General features: G+C 39.6%; 1 protein-coding gene across 4 annotated transcripts in view; it reads right to left on the bottom strand.

Annotated features, from left to right (window-relative positions):
- Positions 1–5,991: 5,991 nt before the first annotated feature.
- LOC134531665 (intraflagellar transport protein 88 homolog) overlaps positions 5,992–19,376 on the bottom strand; it is a 150,706-nt gene continuing 137,321 nt past the window's right edge. For all 4 annotated transcript variants that reach the window (XM_063367446.1, XM_063367445.1, XM_063367447.1 and 1 more), the window contains exons 13-17: positions 17,800–17,911; positions 14,297–14,531; positions 12,587–12,712; positions 7,425–7,595; positions 5,992–6,278 (exon numbers count right to left, since the gene is read on the bottom strand). In XM_063367446.1, the coding sequence (XP_063223516.1) occupies positions 6,154–6,278; positions 7,425–7,595; positions 12,587–12,712; positions 14,297–14,531; positions 17,800–17,911 (769 nt within the window). In that variant the 3' untranslated portion in view covers positions 5,992–6,153. The remainder of the gene's footprint in view (positions 6,279–7,424; positions 7,596–12,586; positions 12,713–14,296; positions 14,532–17,799; positions 17,912–19,376) is intronic.

Here is a 19,376-nt window from a genome sequence, read left to right as displayed (position 1 = left end):
AATGTAGAGTAGGTATTTTACTATCAGAATAATGTAAGTCAATCATTATTTTTCAAAAATAATATATTTAAAAAAAATGTCAATTTTTCTACCTGTGGAATAGTCAATGTTGAGTTAAGAAAACTACTTAAATAGCACCATTTTGTACCTTGAAATCCATATTTTCCCGGCGGAGGGCCCCCAGACCCCCCCCCCCCAACCTCATCATGTTTTGGTGTGAACGGAGTTATTGCTTCCCCTCATGTAAACCTCACGCCTCGCCACTGATGCCAACGCTTACTTTTTTTATCTTTACTTTAAAAGGAAAAATTCTGCAGACTCTAAATATTTGTATATCTTACAGCCTGTTTTTTGAACCACTTTTTCGGTTTTCCTTAGTTTTAAAAACGTAAAATAAAATACTTATCAATATTTTTTCTACAATATTAATCTGACATATGATTTCTGTTGTAAAACTGCAGCAAACAAGCCAAGTACGAAATTTTTATTTGAAAAATTGTAGACGATGTAGAAAACACTTTTTAACCTACAATTTCCTATCAAGTCGTTTGACCAGGGACGGCCTTAATTGTGAGTCCTTGGCGTGAGCTTACTGCCTGTAACTTGCCTGTACGCGTCTAGAGACTTTAGTAACTGTTTCAGGTGTTGGTCTCGTGCAAGTCAGCCCCTCTCAATATTTGTGCATGTCACTTTGCTTGGGTTATTGTGCTATGTCATGAAATATGAGGAATAAAATTTGAACTCAACTTGAGTACACAAATTGGAATCAACCCAACACTAAGGTAGTGGAGGGTAAGTGTGCGCATTTAGTGGAATATTTGGCATAAATATTTACCAACACGCATTTGAAGAAAATTAATAATACAGGATGATAGAATAATTATTCGAGAATGTCCTGGAGAGCCCAAGTAATTGTACAGCAGGAGATTCTCTTTTAATGAGCAAAATGGTAAAAGTCGGCATTTGCGCACACTTACCCTCTGTGGGAGGGTAAGTGTGCGCAGCATGTCGGGTAAGTGTGCGCATAATTCTTATCAGTTGTACATTGTATACTTTATATTTCTGTACCCACTGTATTCACTTTTACACATTAAATCGTACTGGGCGAACATTTATACATAAATGTAAAATATTATTTTGATAATTAAAACATTTAGAATTTCTTTTTATACAACCAATAAATCTGATGCTACTATTCCCTACACACACTACTCGCAGCCAGTCAAAATCATCACATATTCTTTAAACAATAATCACAATAAAAAACTCCGCACCCTTCATAAGATGAGCAAACTTCATGCCACCATTCACTACACTCACAACATTGCACCCAGTCCTCATCACTGCATGATTCATCACATCCAGGGCAGACGTAGTCTTGTGAAGGAGATAGCTGATCGGACGCACTTCTCGTATTGAATGTTAGTTTGCGTTTGGCTGAAAGTAACTTCGATGTTTCACATTTCTCTTCTTTGTTGTTTATCAACTGAGTGTTTGACTTGATTAGCTTTTATTCAGCTCTTGCTTTCAAATTTTCAATTTTTTTTCTTTTTTTCCTCTTCTTTAAGTTTCTTTTTTTCTAAGAGCAAACTTTTGTAAGGTGTTGTAGTTAAAATCTCAGATTTCTGCCCAATTCTTTTCCTTTTGGTTTGCTTTTGAGCTTTGGGCAAGGGATAAATCGCTGTGACTGAGACAGTTGGTCCTGACGAAGTACCAGCAATTGGAATGATTTATATTTGTGACACGTTTGTGTTTTCTTGCGTCTTTGTTTCTTCTCCTGTTATTTTATCCTCCAATTCTTCAACTTCTACAACTGGAAAAAAATAATATGAACCTATGATTCCAATACAGGAATTACGTAATATCAAAATACTAATAATAATCTAATTGAATGTATTTTTCGGGAACGAGAGGGAAAGTGTACGCAGGCGGGTAAGTGTGCGCATTAAAAATAATGGTGCGCACACTTGCACGCCTGCAACACTAGTTCATAAAAATCCTTCTAGATGGCATAAGAAGGAACATTTTCACAAGTGAGCTACAGCAAACGTAAGCTACGCCTGCCAGTTTTTACGCGACAACTGCGAGAACACGATTGAATTATTTTCAAAGGCTTAAGCCCTTATATTAGCATACCAAAAAATGTCATTATGTACGGTGAAAACTAGTATATTACCTGTACAAATCGTAGAATTCAATTAGGAATCTTCGCTGTTCATTCTTCTTGCTTCTTTCCCAACTCGCTACAATACTAGCATGTCAGTTGCTGCACCAGTGTTACCAATTACTGAAAAACATCACTGCGCACACTTTCCCGCCTGCGCACACTTACTCTCCACTACCTTAGTAGTTTTAGTGCTTTTCACAGCACTGAGAAATGTAAAATATTTAGGTACACATAACATACGTTAAAATAAAACTACACACATACTTACACTGCCGCCATGTAAAAAAAACTACATGCACTGAAATAAAACATAACAATTTATCACATATTATATTACTAGTCTCTTCCAAACGTTATCCGCACTGAAGGTAAAAAAAAAATTCCACAAACTGCAAGAAGCGTAACACAATTTACCACATAGTAAATGCCGAGTATTGTCTTCATCTTCAAAATCTTAACCTAATATTTCAAAGTCTTCATCCGAATCGTCAAACAGGCGCTGCACATCATCAACAGGGAGGCAAGCAGTGGCTCCCAGCGCCTCCTCTGCACCTTCTTGGACCGGCGACCACTGCTGAGGACGATCCCTGCTCAGCTCGAACAGGGGCTGCTTCTCGGGCCCCACCAGCTGGCACACAGCTCGTCAAACTCCTTCTCCGTGCGGCAGAAGAAGCAGACGGCCACAGACGGGTCCATCTGCAGGATGTGCATCCTGCCGGCGTACTGGCAGTGGTACGTGGCATCCACCGCCTTCTCGTGCTCCTGCTCCTCCTCGACGAGGCCGGCCGGCTGCGTCGTGTGCGGGTCCAGGTACACCCACAATTAATGAAGTACAAGGCGTGATTTGGTTTCCCTCCAATAACTCCTGGTGACTGCTCGAACATGAAGCACGTCTTGAGTCCCTGCGTGTAGATGGGCCCGTCGCAGCGGCACCACTAGCAGCGGGGGCCTCCACACACCCGGCTGGAGCGAGTCCAAGGACTGCCCCGTGCACTGCAGATACGCAGAGCAGAGCAAAAACAAGACGGTGGAAACGTGTCCTCTTCAAATTCTGCCCCCTTTAATATATATATATATATATATATATATATATATATATATATATATATATATATATATATATAAATTCTGCAGATCCTTATATAGACTAGCCAAACACAAGTGTGCGTGCGCAGAACGAAGGAGTGGGGAATCTGCGCACGGCGCTAAACGCTCTCGTGACCACTCCAATGACTGGCGAGGAGGGGTGAAGAGGGGAATGGGGAGGGGTTCTACCAAGACTCAAGGAAAGGAGGGGAAGGATGGCGTGCGAAAACAAGACGGCGGAAACGTGAATTTAATATTATAAATTTTAAAAGGTTTAAAAATTATTTACGTCATAGTTCGGCAGAAGAATACTGCCATACCCAGCAGAGTAATATTGGTGGTGAGGTTGATAGCCACACGGGCGGCTATCGATATGTTGATGGCACAGGCCGTTTGAGACATCAACCTCTTTGCACTTCACTACAAGCACGGGCGTATTCGTTGCACCTGACCTGGCGAGGCTCCGATAAGGCATAGAGGCCTGTGCGTAAAATCAATAGTAAAAGTTGGTTTGTTAATGTAATTGATGATCAGTATTGTAAACACTTTTTCTTTAAGTCCAAAGCTTTTTTTTTTTATTTTCGCTACTTAAAGAATCAAATGTTTTATTATTTAATATAGCATTCAACTACAGCGGTCCCAGACAGCCGAAGACCATTTTATATTTTAGAATTTGAATTTTAATTGTTATTAAAACTATAAAAAGGGTTTTATAGTTGAATTGTTTTGTAATTTTTAAGAGACTATTATTGTTTAAATTGGTATATATAAGTGGCACAGCCTGGGTTCGCATAACGGTAGCTACTTGAGTTTTGGTGCGATAGTACTGACGACCCACCTCGGCAGCCATGTCTCGTCCCAGTCGCTTCACATCGTCACCTGAGTTAGGACGCTTCCAGCATTCCGAAGACTTCACCTGTGGTATTATCTGAGCTAAGTAATTCTGGCTGCTGTCATTTATCTGAATGGTTTACGTTTTTCCTCGAAGCCTACTTTGGGGGTGCGACTGCATAATTTGTATTTAAATCCTCTCACCAGAATTTGTCAACACCGCGAATATAATTTTCAACCACAAGATGGTTCGAACCTCCGTAAACCGGTCATGCCGCAAGACTCTTCACAGTTTAATCTTGTATTGTAAACATTGTACGAGGGATGTGTGTAGAGCAGCGAATAATAAACTCAGTTTCACCTACCTCGTGTTCGCCTCGTTCACCCGACCCCATGTGTGTTACGGAAGTCTGTTGGTGTGTGGGGCACCATAAGAGTCCACTGCCTTATTGAATAAAGCATGCCCGAAGCTGAGAGTGGGCCCGAGTCCAGGGGATTTGTGCAGAGTTAAGGGGGTTATATGAGTCACACCCACACCTCACATGGGCGATGTCACAACCCCAGATTGAGTCTCTACCAGGTCAATGCCCCTATGCACGGTGGCACCCATTAATTCTAACATCTATCCGAAAACGAAACTCCTGGCCACATCAGCGATACTGGTTTTTCATTATAAATGGAGTGGACCTGACCCTGCGGGGAAGATGATTGTCGCTTGAGGTGTCGGAGCTGATACAGCTCTAGTTATCCGAGACCTTATACAACAGGTTCAAGGAATGGGTGCATTGAAGCGAACACACAGCCTCACCGCATCAGTGGCAATCCTCTGCCTCCTCGTGGCACCACTGTTGGGGGGTGTAGTGGTGGCTATGCTGAGATGAGTATTCTCAGCCTCTGGTCATAATAGCTGTGTCTCTAACTAAAGAGACTTGGACCAGAAATGCTGAAAGGGCTGAATCTGTAGGAATCAGCAGATGAAACCTTTCTGCCGAGCCCTGGTGTCTGGGTCCCAAAGGCCATTCATAGTGAATGAGGATAAGGAACATTGTAATGGTAAGGACTGAGAGCGCTGCCGGCTACCATTAAGTCTATACACGGAACAAAGAATTCACTTGTACTCTACTGTAGACAAATATATGGTGCGACTCATACTTGAGGGTGACTCTTACGGTAAAAAGTTGTATTTTTATAACACAAATTATAGCTGTGATCCATACCCAGGAGCGACTTTTCTGCGGTTAATACGGTATTTTAACAAACATTTCCCATAGAACTATTGAAGCTGACTTTACTTAACCAATGTTTAGCTTTAGTATTAATTGTATAATTTTCCAGAAGTTGTTACGTGACATGAAAAAATTTTTTTTTTGTGGGATTCTAAATCTCATTCTTAATATTCGAATTCAATATTAATATTTGTGAATAATTTGATATTCGTATTCAATTCAAACTAAAAAACTATTATTCGCACAGGTCTAATGATTTACGAACCTTTATTTTCACGTGTCACATAGGGCTTAAAGTGAAGTTATAAATGTGTGTGTGTGGGTTTGTTGCCGGCAATATACCACTGAGTTTTTACTAGAAAAAGGTCATCTTTTAAGCTTTCTGTGCTATCAAGATTATATTTACCATTTTCGGTTCTGGTTAATTTTCTGAGAATCTGAATCTGTGTAACAAAAAACTGAGAATAGGGACAGACACATCACTATTATTTAGGTGTGCTTCGGTACTGCTAATAAAGCTAGCATGCCTAAACTTGTGTGTCATCCCAATGAGAAATGAGTATGCCTAAATTGTACTTGATGTTTTCATTTACCAGCTGAGTTTATACCAATGAACCAGATTGTGAAAAGTCGGTTTGGGCTACTAACTAGGAATCGGAGAATAAATGATAACAAATCTTATTGAAGATATCAAGTATTATTTTTTTCTTTACATTACATCTTTTATTGTGACATTCAAATTAATTAAAGACAAGTAAATACAAAATGTGCAGATGCGTGCTCATGTGTTGACCAGAACACTGACTAGAGTGTTTGAGCAGTGCCGAGCGAGCGGTGGTGGGGTCACTCAGGCAGCAGGTCGTCTCCTAGCTCATCGTCCGCAAACTCTTCGTCAGGTGGGGGTTTGCGGCCAGCTGACGTGCGGGGCCGCTCTGCCACAGGCCCCAGTGGGTCGCTGTAGCTCGCATCTGCAATCATGGCACGACGAGCACTTCTCACAGTCTGGAAGTGTGTTGGCACTGACAGCCCTCTCTACAAGCTGCTGTCCTGCATAGGGAGCAATCATATTACTTTCTCTCAGTCGAGAGTTCAGGATTCTACCGTCCCATTGGGTGGGAAGGGGGGGGGGGGGGGGGGGGGGAGTCAAAATTACTGTTCAATGACATCAGGAGCAGGTCTATGACCCTATACATCAACAAAATCTCATTTGTAACCATGTTTTATTCGTCAGATGTAACTGGTAATGCCAGTCTTGACAGCAGAAAACATCTGGTGACAACCTTTATTCAGTAAAAAAATATTGTTGAATGAACAACTGTAGATCATGAAATATTTTTGTATATTCTACTATGGTAATAATCATTTGAAAATACCGTTGAGCTTAAAGCTGTATGATATTATTTAAAAATAGAGCTTAAGTTGATGGAGTTGTTGGGTTGGAATCCTAAAGACACGTTTAAAAGTGGCAAATGAGGCCAGCGTTATCATCATACAGTTTATTCCTGGGGCACTCCAACCCTCCCCACTAACCTGCCTCTAAGCTACTCTTCAGGCTGGCTATATGATTGGTTTCTCATTCCATTCAAGATATAACAAACCAGACATCCAGCTATCTCAAAATGGTCCGGCTGTTACATGCATTAAACATATCACAACACTGCAGTTCACATGTATTTAAACTTAATATATTACATAAGATATACCACAAAAATAGTTATCTACGTACAACATATGAAACAAAAGTAATGATGAAATTTTAGTCTGATGGGCAAGCTACCAAACAAAAATGTAAGAGAATGTATCAATGTTTAAGTGAAGGCAGAAATTTGTAATGAAATGAAGAGATAAACTATCTTTGCAATAGTTTAATACATCCACAGTTGGTAAACATAGATATGCAACATGCGAACTGTAGTCTCACTCAAGGATTAGTTTGTTCAAAGTGAATCACCTTTAGGATGTAATAATTATGCACAAGTTAAAAGAATAACACATGACATGGAAGGCATATAGTTTGTTTCAAAACTGGTCTGAGGAGTAATGAATGACTTGAGCCTAGTGACCAAAGAACAATTTCATGAGCATGTAAATAGATATGTTAAGTTATAGCAAACCTATTTTGGTGTGTGATGGTGCATACGCCTCGCCGTCGGACTCCACCAGGGACAGCTTGCTGAGACGGCCCGTGGCCCCAGACGACCCGCGCGGCTGGGCCTGCACGGGACTGCCCCTGTCGCTCAGCGGGCTGCCGCGCGACGACTTGCTGCTCCCGCTGCGCAAGGAACCTGCAACCCACCCACACGGGCTGCAGCAGCACGGGTCACACCTGCTGGTTCACACACTGGATATACATGCCTGGCCACTGACTGGACGCGCCTGGCCGCCGATTACGTGCCTGACTACTGAACAGACATGTCTGGTTAATCGACTGCTATGCATAACTGGCCTGAAAACACGTGTGAAGGCATGCAAAGGACTCGCTTCGCCTTCTAAGAAGACTGTAGAAATCGAGAAATGCTCATAATTTCCTCGTTTGTACTTGTAGAATTTATGTAATAAATTTATTATTAGAATTTCCGATGCTCTATTTCTCTAAACTGTCACTTTTATGGTAATTTTATTTCAATTAAATTTTTTTTACCTGAAATAATATTTTTTTTTTGCATTAAGCAAGGATCACATAAGGACAAAAATTGATCAAAACAACCATTATTTTAATAAATTTTTTGATGAATTTTTGAATATGTCTCGAATTTCTAGGTCAATAATTACAGAATTTAAAAATGGTGGCCAAGATGGTCGACAAAATGGCAAATTACAAGACGGTCCGGCAAGTAAAAATTAAACTAATCTGACTGCAGCTCAAACTAGAAAATGACATATGTTCTACGTGACACTAGTGCTCCAAATGATGGTGGCAGCGCTCTCTAGCTGATGGTGTGTGTTAAGTAGCGCTCCTGGTAGCAAGTATTGAAAATACAGATGGCAACCACACCCTCTAGCACGTGATGCTATTATTCCTTCAAATTAAAAAAAAATACAAGTACGAATATGTGTGTTATTAATTTTATATACTTTATTTAATTCTCAGTCTGGTAAATGACTCGATGTCTGTGCGGTCAAAGGTGTATGTTTTCCAATTCGAGAGGTCCCAACAATCATATATTGAAATTATTTTTGTATTCACTTATAGTCTACTCCTATATATGATCAACCCTATAACCGAGCGGAGTCGGCCTCCGCAGTGTAGTCGGCAACGCACCGGGTTTCTGTATAGAGGCTCCAGGTTTGAATCCTGGGTAAGACATGGATGTAAATTTGTGTTGTCCCAATTGTCCTACAACAACTACAATTACACAACTATCCTGGGTTACATTAAAAACAAAAAATATGTATCATTAATGGGGGAGAGATGGTTGGCTCACTTGATGACATTCAAGCATGTCAGTATGCCACTCATCTTTAAAAAAAAAAATTAATTAAAGCAGTCAAAGCACTGAGTCAATCTGTAGATCGTGTGTTCGAATTCACCCACCTCCGAAATATTTTTAACTTTTTTAATATTTTATGAAACCACCATAAGAACTAACAATAAAATGATTTTTACAGTATAAGTATTCAATGCCAAGAAAAAATATTAAAATATGTCGATCCACGACGGATACCACTGTGCAGGATTGCAGATGAAAACAAAGATTGTCAGATTGTCGATGTGGTCCCCATATTAGGCATCCAGAATGGTTCCTAAATCTTTGAAAATCGCAGGCGACACTGACAAAGGACAGTCTTCTCTTTCCTCCCTTCCCATCAACCCTATTGCGCTCCCCGCTGGCCCACCCACATGGAAAAATACAGCAGGAAGTGTCGGAATATAAACAAAAGTGTTTTCGTGCCGAGATTATTACCCTTTTTTCCCCCTCTTTTCAATAGCAGAAAGGGATGACTATTTCAACAAAAAGTAGACCTATAGAAAAATAACACAGGCTCAATATACTTTTAAAACTTATCAAAAAATTAACTGACATGGTTTAAAAATTCTTTCAGCACTTAAAACAAAAACTTCCTTTGTTCTGTCCACTTGCCCTACCTCTAAAAGCCTTCAAGGACACAAGAACGATACTTTACACTGTCTCTCTCATTCTTCCAGAGCTTACCCAGTCTTTCCATCACTTCCACCCCATTCTCCAATAGGAGGTTTTTACCTTCCTGTGCCCTTCTGACAACTTGGCCACCCCAGTCAACTACATTTTTCCCAGCCACAGATTTTCAAGCCAAATGATCCAATGACAATAATTATTTCATTATTCTGAAGAGTTGGGTTTTGCAAGACAAAGGGTCCTTTGATTATTTCATGAATACAACTATCTATTCACTTTTATTAAATAAGTAATTTTAAAAATAGCTTTTCTGATATTTTTTTTTGTAAGTGGAATTTTTTTGTGTAATATTTAATGTTATATTTATATAAATTCACATGTTACTTGGTTTTACTAAAGAAATGTATTTTTCACTCAAAAATTCCTCCAATTTCCCCCAAGATTTGGTCTGTCACCCAAAAATTTTAGAACTTTCTAATCAATAAATTTCTGGGGTTCTACTTATATTTATAAATTATAATACAACCAACATGTATTAATACTCTTGAAACAAACCTATCTTAACTTGGGTATTCCATCCCTTGCCCATTATTACTTCCTACTCTAGTATTAGTTTTTATAATTTTTTTTTTTATAAATTACCTACTTAATCTTTTGTGAACAAATATTTAACTTTTTCTCAAGCAATTTTTTTATTGGTGTGCCTAAATTAACTACTAATCCAGTAAAAAGAAAAATCTGTTAGTATGTATTACATATTGCTGCACCCCAGGATGTCTGTAAGTGCTGCTCCAGCATCTAGTGACACGAGAAGCAACTGTGCTACCTAGAGGTTAGGTGACTTGTTTGTGGTCTAAACTATGGTACAGTAAGTCGCTAAGGAGTCACGATAAAAAAACACACCATTTATTAGGGCATACTGTATCCTTTGTGTGACTTGAAATTGTGTTGAGGTTAACCTGAAACTGAGAACCGAGACCAATTTTTAAGAACCGGAACCGAACCAGGAACCGGGAAAAAAGTAGAACCAACACATCACTAACTTCTATAATTTGAAATTATGTAATATTTAACTAACTTAAGAACTTAACTATAAAGAACCGTTCTAAAACTGACAAAATACCTATCTTTGTTGTGCTAAAAATAATTGATTGAAATATGGCTTAATGTCCTGTTATCATCAGCAGAACTAGAAGAATACCATAATATGGCACCTAAAAACAATAAAATATGTTCAGGATGTCAAATTTATGTTGAAAATTTATTAATTAAATAATAGCACGGTAAGGAACAAGAGGAAAAAAACTTCAATACGCAAAATTCTTTTTACTGGGTTTGTCTGTCATTTTACGAAAACTTGTCTTAAAAAACAGAAAACTGTGTATTCTGAAATGTGATTGGAAAGATTATACCTTTACATATACATATGTAAATTAGCAACACTGAGGATATAAGGTTAAAAATAAAAAAAAGTTTCTAATTTGAAGTTGCAGTAAGTAATCAATTTCAATATTTACGCATTCAAAAATGTAATAAAAGTTCCACAAGACAACTATAAATTGCTACAAATATGTCCAGTACCTGGAAAAAAATTAATTTATAAAAACATTTGGAGTGAAAGTTGCGGTAAAATAAATATCAACAATACAATACAAAGATATCAATACTTTTGAAACTAAGCCTGTGTGAATATTTGAACATGAATGAAAAGATTAGAGAGAGCGCGTTGCATGCAATCGGCGAGATATCAATATTCGAATACGTGTGCGCGCTATATACAGGAATCAACATAACCAAACACGAATGACGCCAACTAGCGCTGGCTATATTATTATAAGTGGTACACCGCGGCGATGCAAAGGAACAGATAAACGCTATAATGTTTAAAGACGTCTTTTAAGAGAAAATTTACACCTCAAAACAACTTCGTATTTCTGTTAATTAAATAAGTAAGTGGTAATTTCCGAATAAATATTAAATTTCTACTTTAAAATACATTGTTTTATACAGAAAAAATACCCACACAAAGCGCTCGGGAATCTAATAGTGGGAACAATAAACATCATGCGATGTTTACGCAAGAGGTTTTTTTTAGAGCCAAACTTTGACGTCCTAAAATATGGATGTGACGATTATGAGAGTGCGATGATTATGCAAGATAAGAGGGTATCTAATTTGTAACATTGCAGAATTCCCGCCCCCCACTATTTTTCACATTTGAATAAGACTATATTTATGTTATATGTTTTTGTGAATATTTATATAATTATTTTTAATATGCATCATTTTAAGATTTTTTTTTGGTGTGTTAATGATTATTTATTATTTGTTTACTTTATAATTTTAAAATTACATGTGTATGATTTATGTTTTTTATATATTTTAAAGCATAGTATGGATAGTTGGACGGTAAATTTAGAGAACATACTAGAAGGAGTGAAAAAAAGGAGGACATCGGCGCGACAAACTGTCGCCAGCAGGTTGTTTGTCACACCTCAAGATAGTGCGTCGTTGGAAAATCCCAGCACGTGGGCGTGTAACTGTACACCGAGAAACTGGAACTTTCGCTGGGCGTTGTCTCACCAGCCAATCAGGGCGATCCCTGAGGTGGTGTGATGTGTCTCCCCATGCCAGTATTTTTCATTGGTCAGTCGGCCCACGGGGTTGCCTCCCTTTGTTTTGTCTTGTAAAGGGATGGTAACTGCGTGGTGCGTGTTCAGTAACTGAGCAGCAGTCGTCGAGTCGGTCAGTAGTGGTCGTAGTCATTCGGTCGGCCCAAGGTGGTTTGTAAGAACAAATGTAATTTGTAACACGAAAATCTTTTTTAAATTTTAATCGTGTTTTCACTTGTATTTGTTATTATTCCGGGTTGTCTTGCTGGGCAAACTCTGGAATGTAACAAATTTAGCATTTACACTCCATATTTTCCATTTTTATCTGCTATGTATGTTTTACATTATGTGAAAAAAAAATTTTATATTAATACAATTTTCATTTTTACTACGGTATTCAATTTTGATATTCATATTCAAGAAAGATTTGGTAATCAAATTTCTATTCATACTTGATTCAAACTAAAAAACTGATATTCACACAGACCTTAAAACACAAGGCCAATATTACTAGCAAAATGCACTGTTAATAAATTTTTGTAGTACATTATTTTTTTTTTTTTTTACCTGGTCTGCTGCTGCCAATTCGCTCACGGACATCTTTGGCTTTCTCAGCTCTGCGCAGTTCCACGGCATAGTCCGTGGCTTCCTTCAGACCCAAGTCTGTGCACAGGCGCACCAGGATTTTCAAGCCTGGAACAAGACACACAGCTCCTACAGTTTCTGTGGAATGGAAACCAGAAAGAAACCGAATACGTACAGTTGTTATCCTTCCCGACCACATAATGGTGCTGCCTGGAACACAAACCCCCTGAGCCTGTCATCCTGTTCACAGCTGTCCTGTCCAAATAAGAAAATGCATGCCACTCTTCAGAACTTTGGGCATAGCTGCATGGCTCAAGTACTGCTTCGTCATTTCTACATCTCCAACACAAACAATATGTCCAAACTTACAACCTTAATGGTAAGTGCATCAGTAACAACTGACAGTGACTACCTGACTTAACACCCTATAAATTGTGCTGCATGTAAGTACATAAAAAAGAAAGCATTTATTAATAATTTATTTATATTCATTCATGTAAAAATAAATTATACAAACATTTGAACTCCACAAATTCCCAAAATTAGGCTTTAGAACATGTAATGTCACTATAAAGTTTTTCTCAGAGTAACATAAATTATACTTGAAAGACAAAGCTAGTAAAATTAATTTTTGCTGTATCAGACAATATGCACCAAAGCTGTGTTACAATGGCACAAAGTTAACCATGGATAAGACGTGAAAAATATTTACTCTATAATGTACTTACTCAAATAAGACTTAACATCACATTTTGTCTACATGCTTCGGCAGATAATGTGCAAAACAACCATGGCTAGAAGAGTGTCGACAAGTCTGTGACCCTGACACAGAACAAAGAGCATGACAAAGGACCAGTGAGGGACAGTAGGGCATGCTTTCCCCTCCTGCAGTCACACACAGGGAGAGAATGTGTGCTGCTTCATTTCCACCCCAAACCCTCCGTAACTCTGCCTATGAATGTCACCCCTCCCCTGTGGAAACAAGGTTTGGGCACAGGTGTGTTAAGCAACAGATTGCCGAGAACTCAAGGTTGATACCGCCAACTCGCTTATATGCACATACCGAGAAATTACAAATGGATGTGTGCAGTGAGGAAGTGGCTTACTGGTTTGCTACCTGCTCTTACGCAATGTTCCAAATTTCACAGTCTGCAAGGCAGGTCAGGGTTGATGAGTGGTCAACTAGAAACCGCTCATAACGAAGGAGAGGAGGTAGTTCACAGCATGGAACACTAACTTAACTACAAGGGAAAATGTGAGATGGTTGGCACATGACGTATGTTTGACCCAGGGGCGCAACAACTAAATTTCCTGTAGGAAGGGGGGGGGGGGGGGGGGGCAATATACCTTTTTATAAAGAATCATCGATCCCCCCTATTGAAGCAGAGGGTCCGGGGGTCCTGCCCCGGGAAAATTTGTATTTCAAGGTGGAAAATGGTGCTATTTAAGCAGTTTTATTATCTAAAAATTGATTACACAGCATTTTCTTTGCCTCCGTTTGCCCCCACTTTAAGGTTTCAGAGGGGGGGGGGGCAAAATAACCTTCCCCCCCCCCCCCCTGTTGTTGCGCCCCTGGTTTCACCCCTTCATGCTTCATTCATGCATTGCACCTGACACGTTGAACCCTTTGGACCAATCTGATTGCGTAGCGTGTGAACCAACTTCTACAAAAAAAGAAACGTGGCAGCGTACAATCGATGTTGTCCGGGAAGTTGCGGTGTATGTCCTTCAGCGTGGCGAGGGCCTGGTGGTAGTCGCCTGCCCGGCGCTGGCAGGACGCCACCAGGAGCGGCCACTTCACCTCGCTCGGCTGCACCAGGGCTGCTCGCTCGAAGTAGCCGACGGCCTTGCTGGGCGCCCGCAGCTCCACGAAGTGCGTCCCCAGCCAGTTCAGCACCGACAGGTTCGACGGGTAGTGTCGGAAAGACTGTGCACAACAGACCAACATACATAAAACATACATGAAAAGTATGAAAACATAAAATAACATACAATTTACAATGGATATAATATAGGTAAACTTATGTATGAATTGCAAAATAATATGTAAAAATTATGATAGATGTACACAGAGGACAAACGACAAGTAAAAATGTTGTTACATTTCAGGTGGCCCGGCAAAGCAACACAAAATAATAACAAATTAAAACTTGATGCTTATGTGCAATAACTTCAAAGTTATTTTGAAATTACATCTCTCGCCCAAAATAAGTTTCTCAGAAAAGTTTTTAGTTTGAAAAATATAAAGAGTTTTTAAACTTCCTATGTTCATCAATTTAAAAAAAAAATTTCACAATTTACACACGGTACCGACCAGTTTAATCTTCTGATGCATAATTCGTTATTTGGAAAAGTTTTTATATTTCCAAAGTAAAAGTGTTCTTAAACTTGTCTGGTTACTTTCTGACAAAAACAATATCTCCATACATAGCTTCATGCTGCTCAATATATAAAAAAAAATTAAGTCCATTATTTAAAAAAACTTAACTAAGTACTTTATCATGCGGAATTATCCGGTGAAGGGGAGGGGGGGAGGTGACGACGGTCACCCTGAGCCCATGATGACGCCTAGGGTCAAATTTTTAATTTAATACAGACCATAAACCCGCGAAAAAAAAAAAAAAAATTGAAACTGGGTCTTGCCTTAACCAGCAGACATTACATTGAACCTTCATGAAGTTCTCATGATATGTTCATGAGTTGCTGACAAAGCGACAGCATGTGGCGAGAAACAAGCAACAACTAGCTTTCACCAGGCAATTACCTTCATTTACATACAGTAGAACCCCGATTTAACGAAGTGCTACGGTTACCGAAAATGTTTACTCTAAATCGATGTTTCGTTAAATCCGATTTACCGATTTTCAATGACCCCCGCACTCATAATCGCGTACCTACGTTTCCATATCGTAGACAGGGTCGACGCTGATATCTTGTGCTGCCGTGCTATCTCAGACTTCATCAACTTTCCATCTTCAATGTTTTTGATCTCGCTCGTACGGCCCCCGGTTCGTACGTACACCTCGGTCGTACATACAGATTTTTAGAAACCGTGAAAAATGAGGCATAAAAAAAAGTTTAAAAATATGTAAAGTGTAAGAAATACGTTAAAGTTTATTAAAATACAGTCGCAACCTGCAACGTTTATAACAAAAACGAGCTACATACACATTGCGTCACAGTAAAAAATTAAAAAAAAAGGCCGCAAATTGATGGAAATTTACCGTCCATAGCGCGCCGTACGCGGAGAAAGGTCATTGTACTCGGTCAGCTGCTGTTACGGCGCGGCGTGGCCGCCGGCTGACTCTCTTTGTTCGCTGAGCTGCGCAGCACTTATAAAAAACGTATTCCAAAAACTAAACACCGCGCACAAAGCTCTTACTGAGAATATAGAGCTGTAGCAAACCGTACGTATTCGGTACTGAGTAACGGGTGCGCCATCTAGTAACAGGTAACGAAACGTTACACACGGCTGCATCTCGTTACTCGCATTTTTCGTATGTTTTACGCATGCGCGCGCATATTCGATGAATTTGCGTTACAAAGAACGATGTTTGCTTATTAAGTAAAGTATAATTTGGAAATTCGTCGTCAAAGTTTTTTACTGTTTATTAAAGGTATTGTGTGTGTAGACAAAGTTTGAGATTGGAACAGAAACAACGTAAGAAAGTATTGTTTACAAATTAGAAATATGTATGTTTTTGTTTTTTATTATCGCGTATTTTCACGTTTTTTTTGTTATTATCTTAAAAGAGATAATATAAAAAAGCCGCATTAATGAGATTTAATTGTTTCTTGGTTAACAAAAACTGTTAATTATCAAATATTGTTAATTGTTTATATTCTATTTATTATTATTTACGTGACGTCATAATGTACGCGTACGCAATATGACTCGATTCGTTGGTGCAACATAACATAGCTTTTTAATGCGGTTTCAGAAGTAACGAGTAACGTAACGATACGATAGTAACGAGTACTAATATGGAAATAGTAACGAATACATACGGGTACGCTTTTTTTCGTTACTTTTACACATCTAGAGAATAATGATAATGGCGTATTGGTGTGACGTGGTCACAAGTTGAAAACCCTGGAGGATGGGAATATTTGGAAACGTGTGATTATTGGCTAGCACTGTTACTATGCGGGCGTATTTGGAAGATAACGTGGTGAGTGAAGCCAAGGATGAAGAAGGGGGATGCGGACAAAGAAACCCTTCATGACGTCATGTCTCGCGGACAGTCTATCTATCCAGGCGCGCGCAATGGCACGCACCTACGCAATTCAGTTACAGCGCCCGGAGTTTTTAAGCAATTTGAACAATTTTTTTAATTTTTTCGTATTTGGACAGATGATGCAAAGGCACATATCAATATATAGTACCTCCATTCTATTACTGACACCACAGAGTGTATTTTTTAATAAGATTCCATTACTATTTACTTGCATTTTTTGGAAATCTATATTATTATTTTAATAAATTGGTGATTTTTGTTGGTTCCTGAAAACCTTTACGTTAAATCGCTGTTTTCGTTAAATCCGTGTTCGCAAAATCGGGGTTCTACTGTAGTTAGAAACAAAGGAAAGTTGTCACACTGGCCAATCACATCACAGAACCAGATTATACTATAACGCCCCACGTTGTGGTAGCCAAAAAGTTCTGTAAACAGGCCACAAATTTTGTGAGCCAAATTTGTTCTCTGTAATGATACGGTCACACGTTGTGTGTGACAAATGTTTCTGTAAACTGTCATTTACATAAATAAAAAAATATCACTAATAAACACAATTAAGAATATAATGGAATTGGGCGCCTTGTATTATGGTTAACATAACCTAGTGATCATTGATGAAAACACAAAATGTTCGTTAATCATAACAATAAAAATCAATATTTATTTTATAATGAATAATTGACAAGTGTAACATACATACATGACCTCAGTAACAGTTTTCTCGAGAAGACCAAATCAAAACAATTATTTCCAAACCTCTGTTCCGTTACGGTGGGCACTTGTACATTAAAGTCCATAAATTTTCGAAGGTCAATTAAATTATGTTTCTTATTTGCCTCCAGCTAGTCAGGCACGAAACCCTGACTCCTAAGACCACTGGACCTGTATGTGACAGTGTTGCAGCAGTCGCAAGCAAGCATGGTCACGGAAGCCTGTGCCTTGACTGCAGACACTCACGTCGTAGTGGTACTGGTAGGCCTGCTGCTTGTCTCCCTCCGCATCGCACAGCTCGCCCATCTTCTGGAGCACCACCGGGTCGCTGGGCACCACCCCCAGCAGCTGGTGGTACCTGCCCCAGCACACTGGCACTCAGGCAACACCACCGAGACGTACAGTGGGCGGCTCAACGCTTTGTTGCCGGAACTTCCGTCACATGCGCCAAGGAAGCTGTCAAAGCTATTTCCTTATTTCCTGCAGCGCTTGAGGAGTAGGATTTGTTACGATGTTATGCCACGAGTTGTAGCTTTCCACAAATAAGAAAATTACATGGCCCATTATTTTAATTTTTTTAAAACTGACAATGTCTAAATGTTGTGAAAGAAAAATGAATAAAAAATGATTTTTAATAGGTATTCAAAGTTGCACTGAGTGATCCCTCTGTCGGGGCAAGTTTTGCCGCCGGCAGATGTCATGAGTCGGCTAATGCGTCCGGCCCGTCCTCTAACCGTCCCAGGTGTGCCAACTGCTGTACTTACGGCCACGCTGTGTCTAAGTGCACGCAGCTCGCTGTGAGCCGTGAGCAGCGAAAATGTTTTCGTTGTAAGCGCACTGGGCATTACAGAAATCAATGTCCGGGAAACGGGCCCTGACCGGGCGAGCGAGTGGTCGCCACGGTCGTCGCTTGAGGAAAGCCGCTCATTACTTGTACAATAATTTTCTACACGTTCGTCTGTTTGGAAATAATATTCCAGCTTTAATTGATTCTGGTGCTACTCGTTCTTTGATTAGTTCTGAATTGTTAGATGCATGTTGCATCAAACATCCACATTTGTTACGCCGTGTATGTACCGGCTCTGACGTAAAAATTTGTGTCGCCAACGGCGTGATTGTTACGTCAGACGTAGAAGTTGAAATGCACATTTCAGATCGCAGGTTTCTCTTGGAACTGGCACTTTAATGTTGTTCCCGGGTTGTGTCACCTGCTTATTCTAGGTTTAGATTTTCTGGTAAACACGCTATGTTTGTTAGACGTCGCTAACCAGGAACTGGTTTTTGGTTTTCATCCTGCACGTTAAATTAAACTTATTCATCAGGACTCCGCTCCTATCGTCATGTCGTGCGCCGACAAGTCTGACGTCATAAGTAGGGACGTGGTCATTGCTGACGCCATGCCCTATCAATTTTATTTAAAGGACACGACTCCTGTTAGGGCCAAAGGACATAAAATTTCTCCTCCCAAATTGCAAAAGTTGAAAAACATTATCGATGGACTCCTAGAAGAAGGAGTTATTGCTCCGTCTGTTTACGATTTCAGTTCGCCTTCCTTTTTAGTCCCTAAAAAGGAAGCGGGGGAATTTCGGCTGGTACACAATTACAAGGAACTGAATGATAAAAATAAGGAGGACAGCAGAGTTGCGCAGTTGTAATACGTGGGGGCCTAACTAAGTGAACCAGTAGAAGAAGGCCCTCAACATGGTTGCAGCTGAATTTATAAGCTCGCGCCGCAGCGCACGCATGCGCCGATCAAGTGGAGGGGGAAACGAGTAAAAATTGAACATCACTAGGAAGGGGAAAGGGAGGGAGAAGGAGGAGGG

This window comes from Bacillus rossius, chromosome 5 (assembly GCF_032445375.1).
Source record: "Bacillus rossius redtenbacheri isolate Brsri chromosome 5, Brsri_v3, whole genome shotgun sequence".
Taxonomy (NCBI): Eukaryota; Metazoa; Arthropoda; class Insecta; order Phasmatodea; family Bacillidae; genus Bacillus; species Bacillus rossius.
Note: the sequence above shows the minus strand (reverse complement) of the source record. Positions and strands in the feature narration are given on the sequence as shown.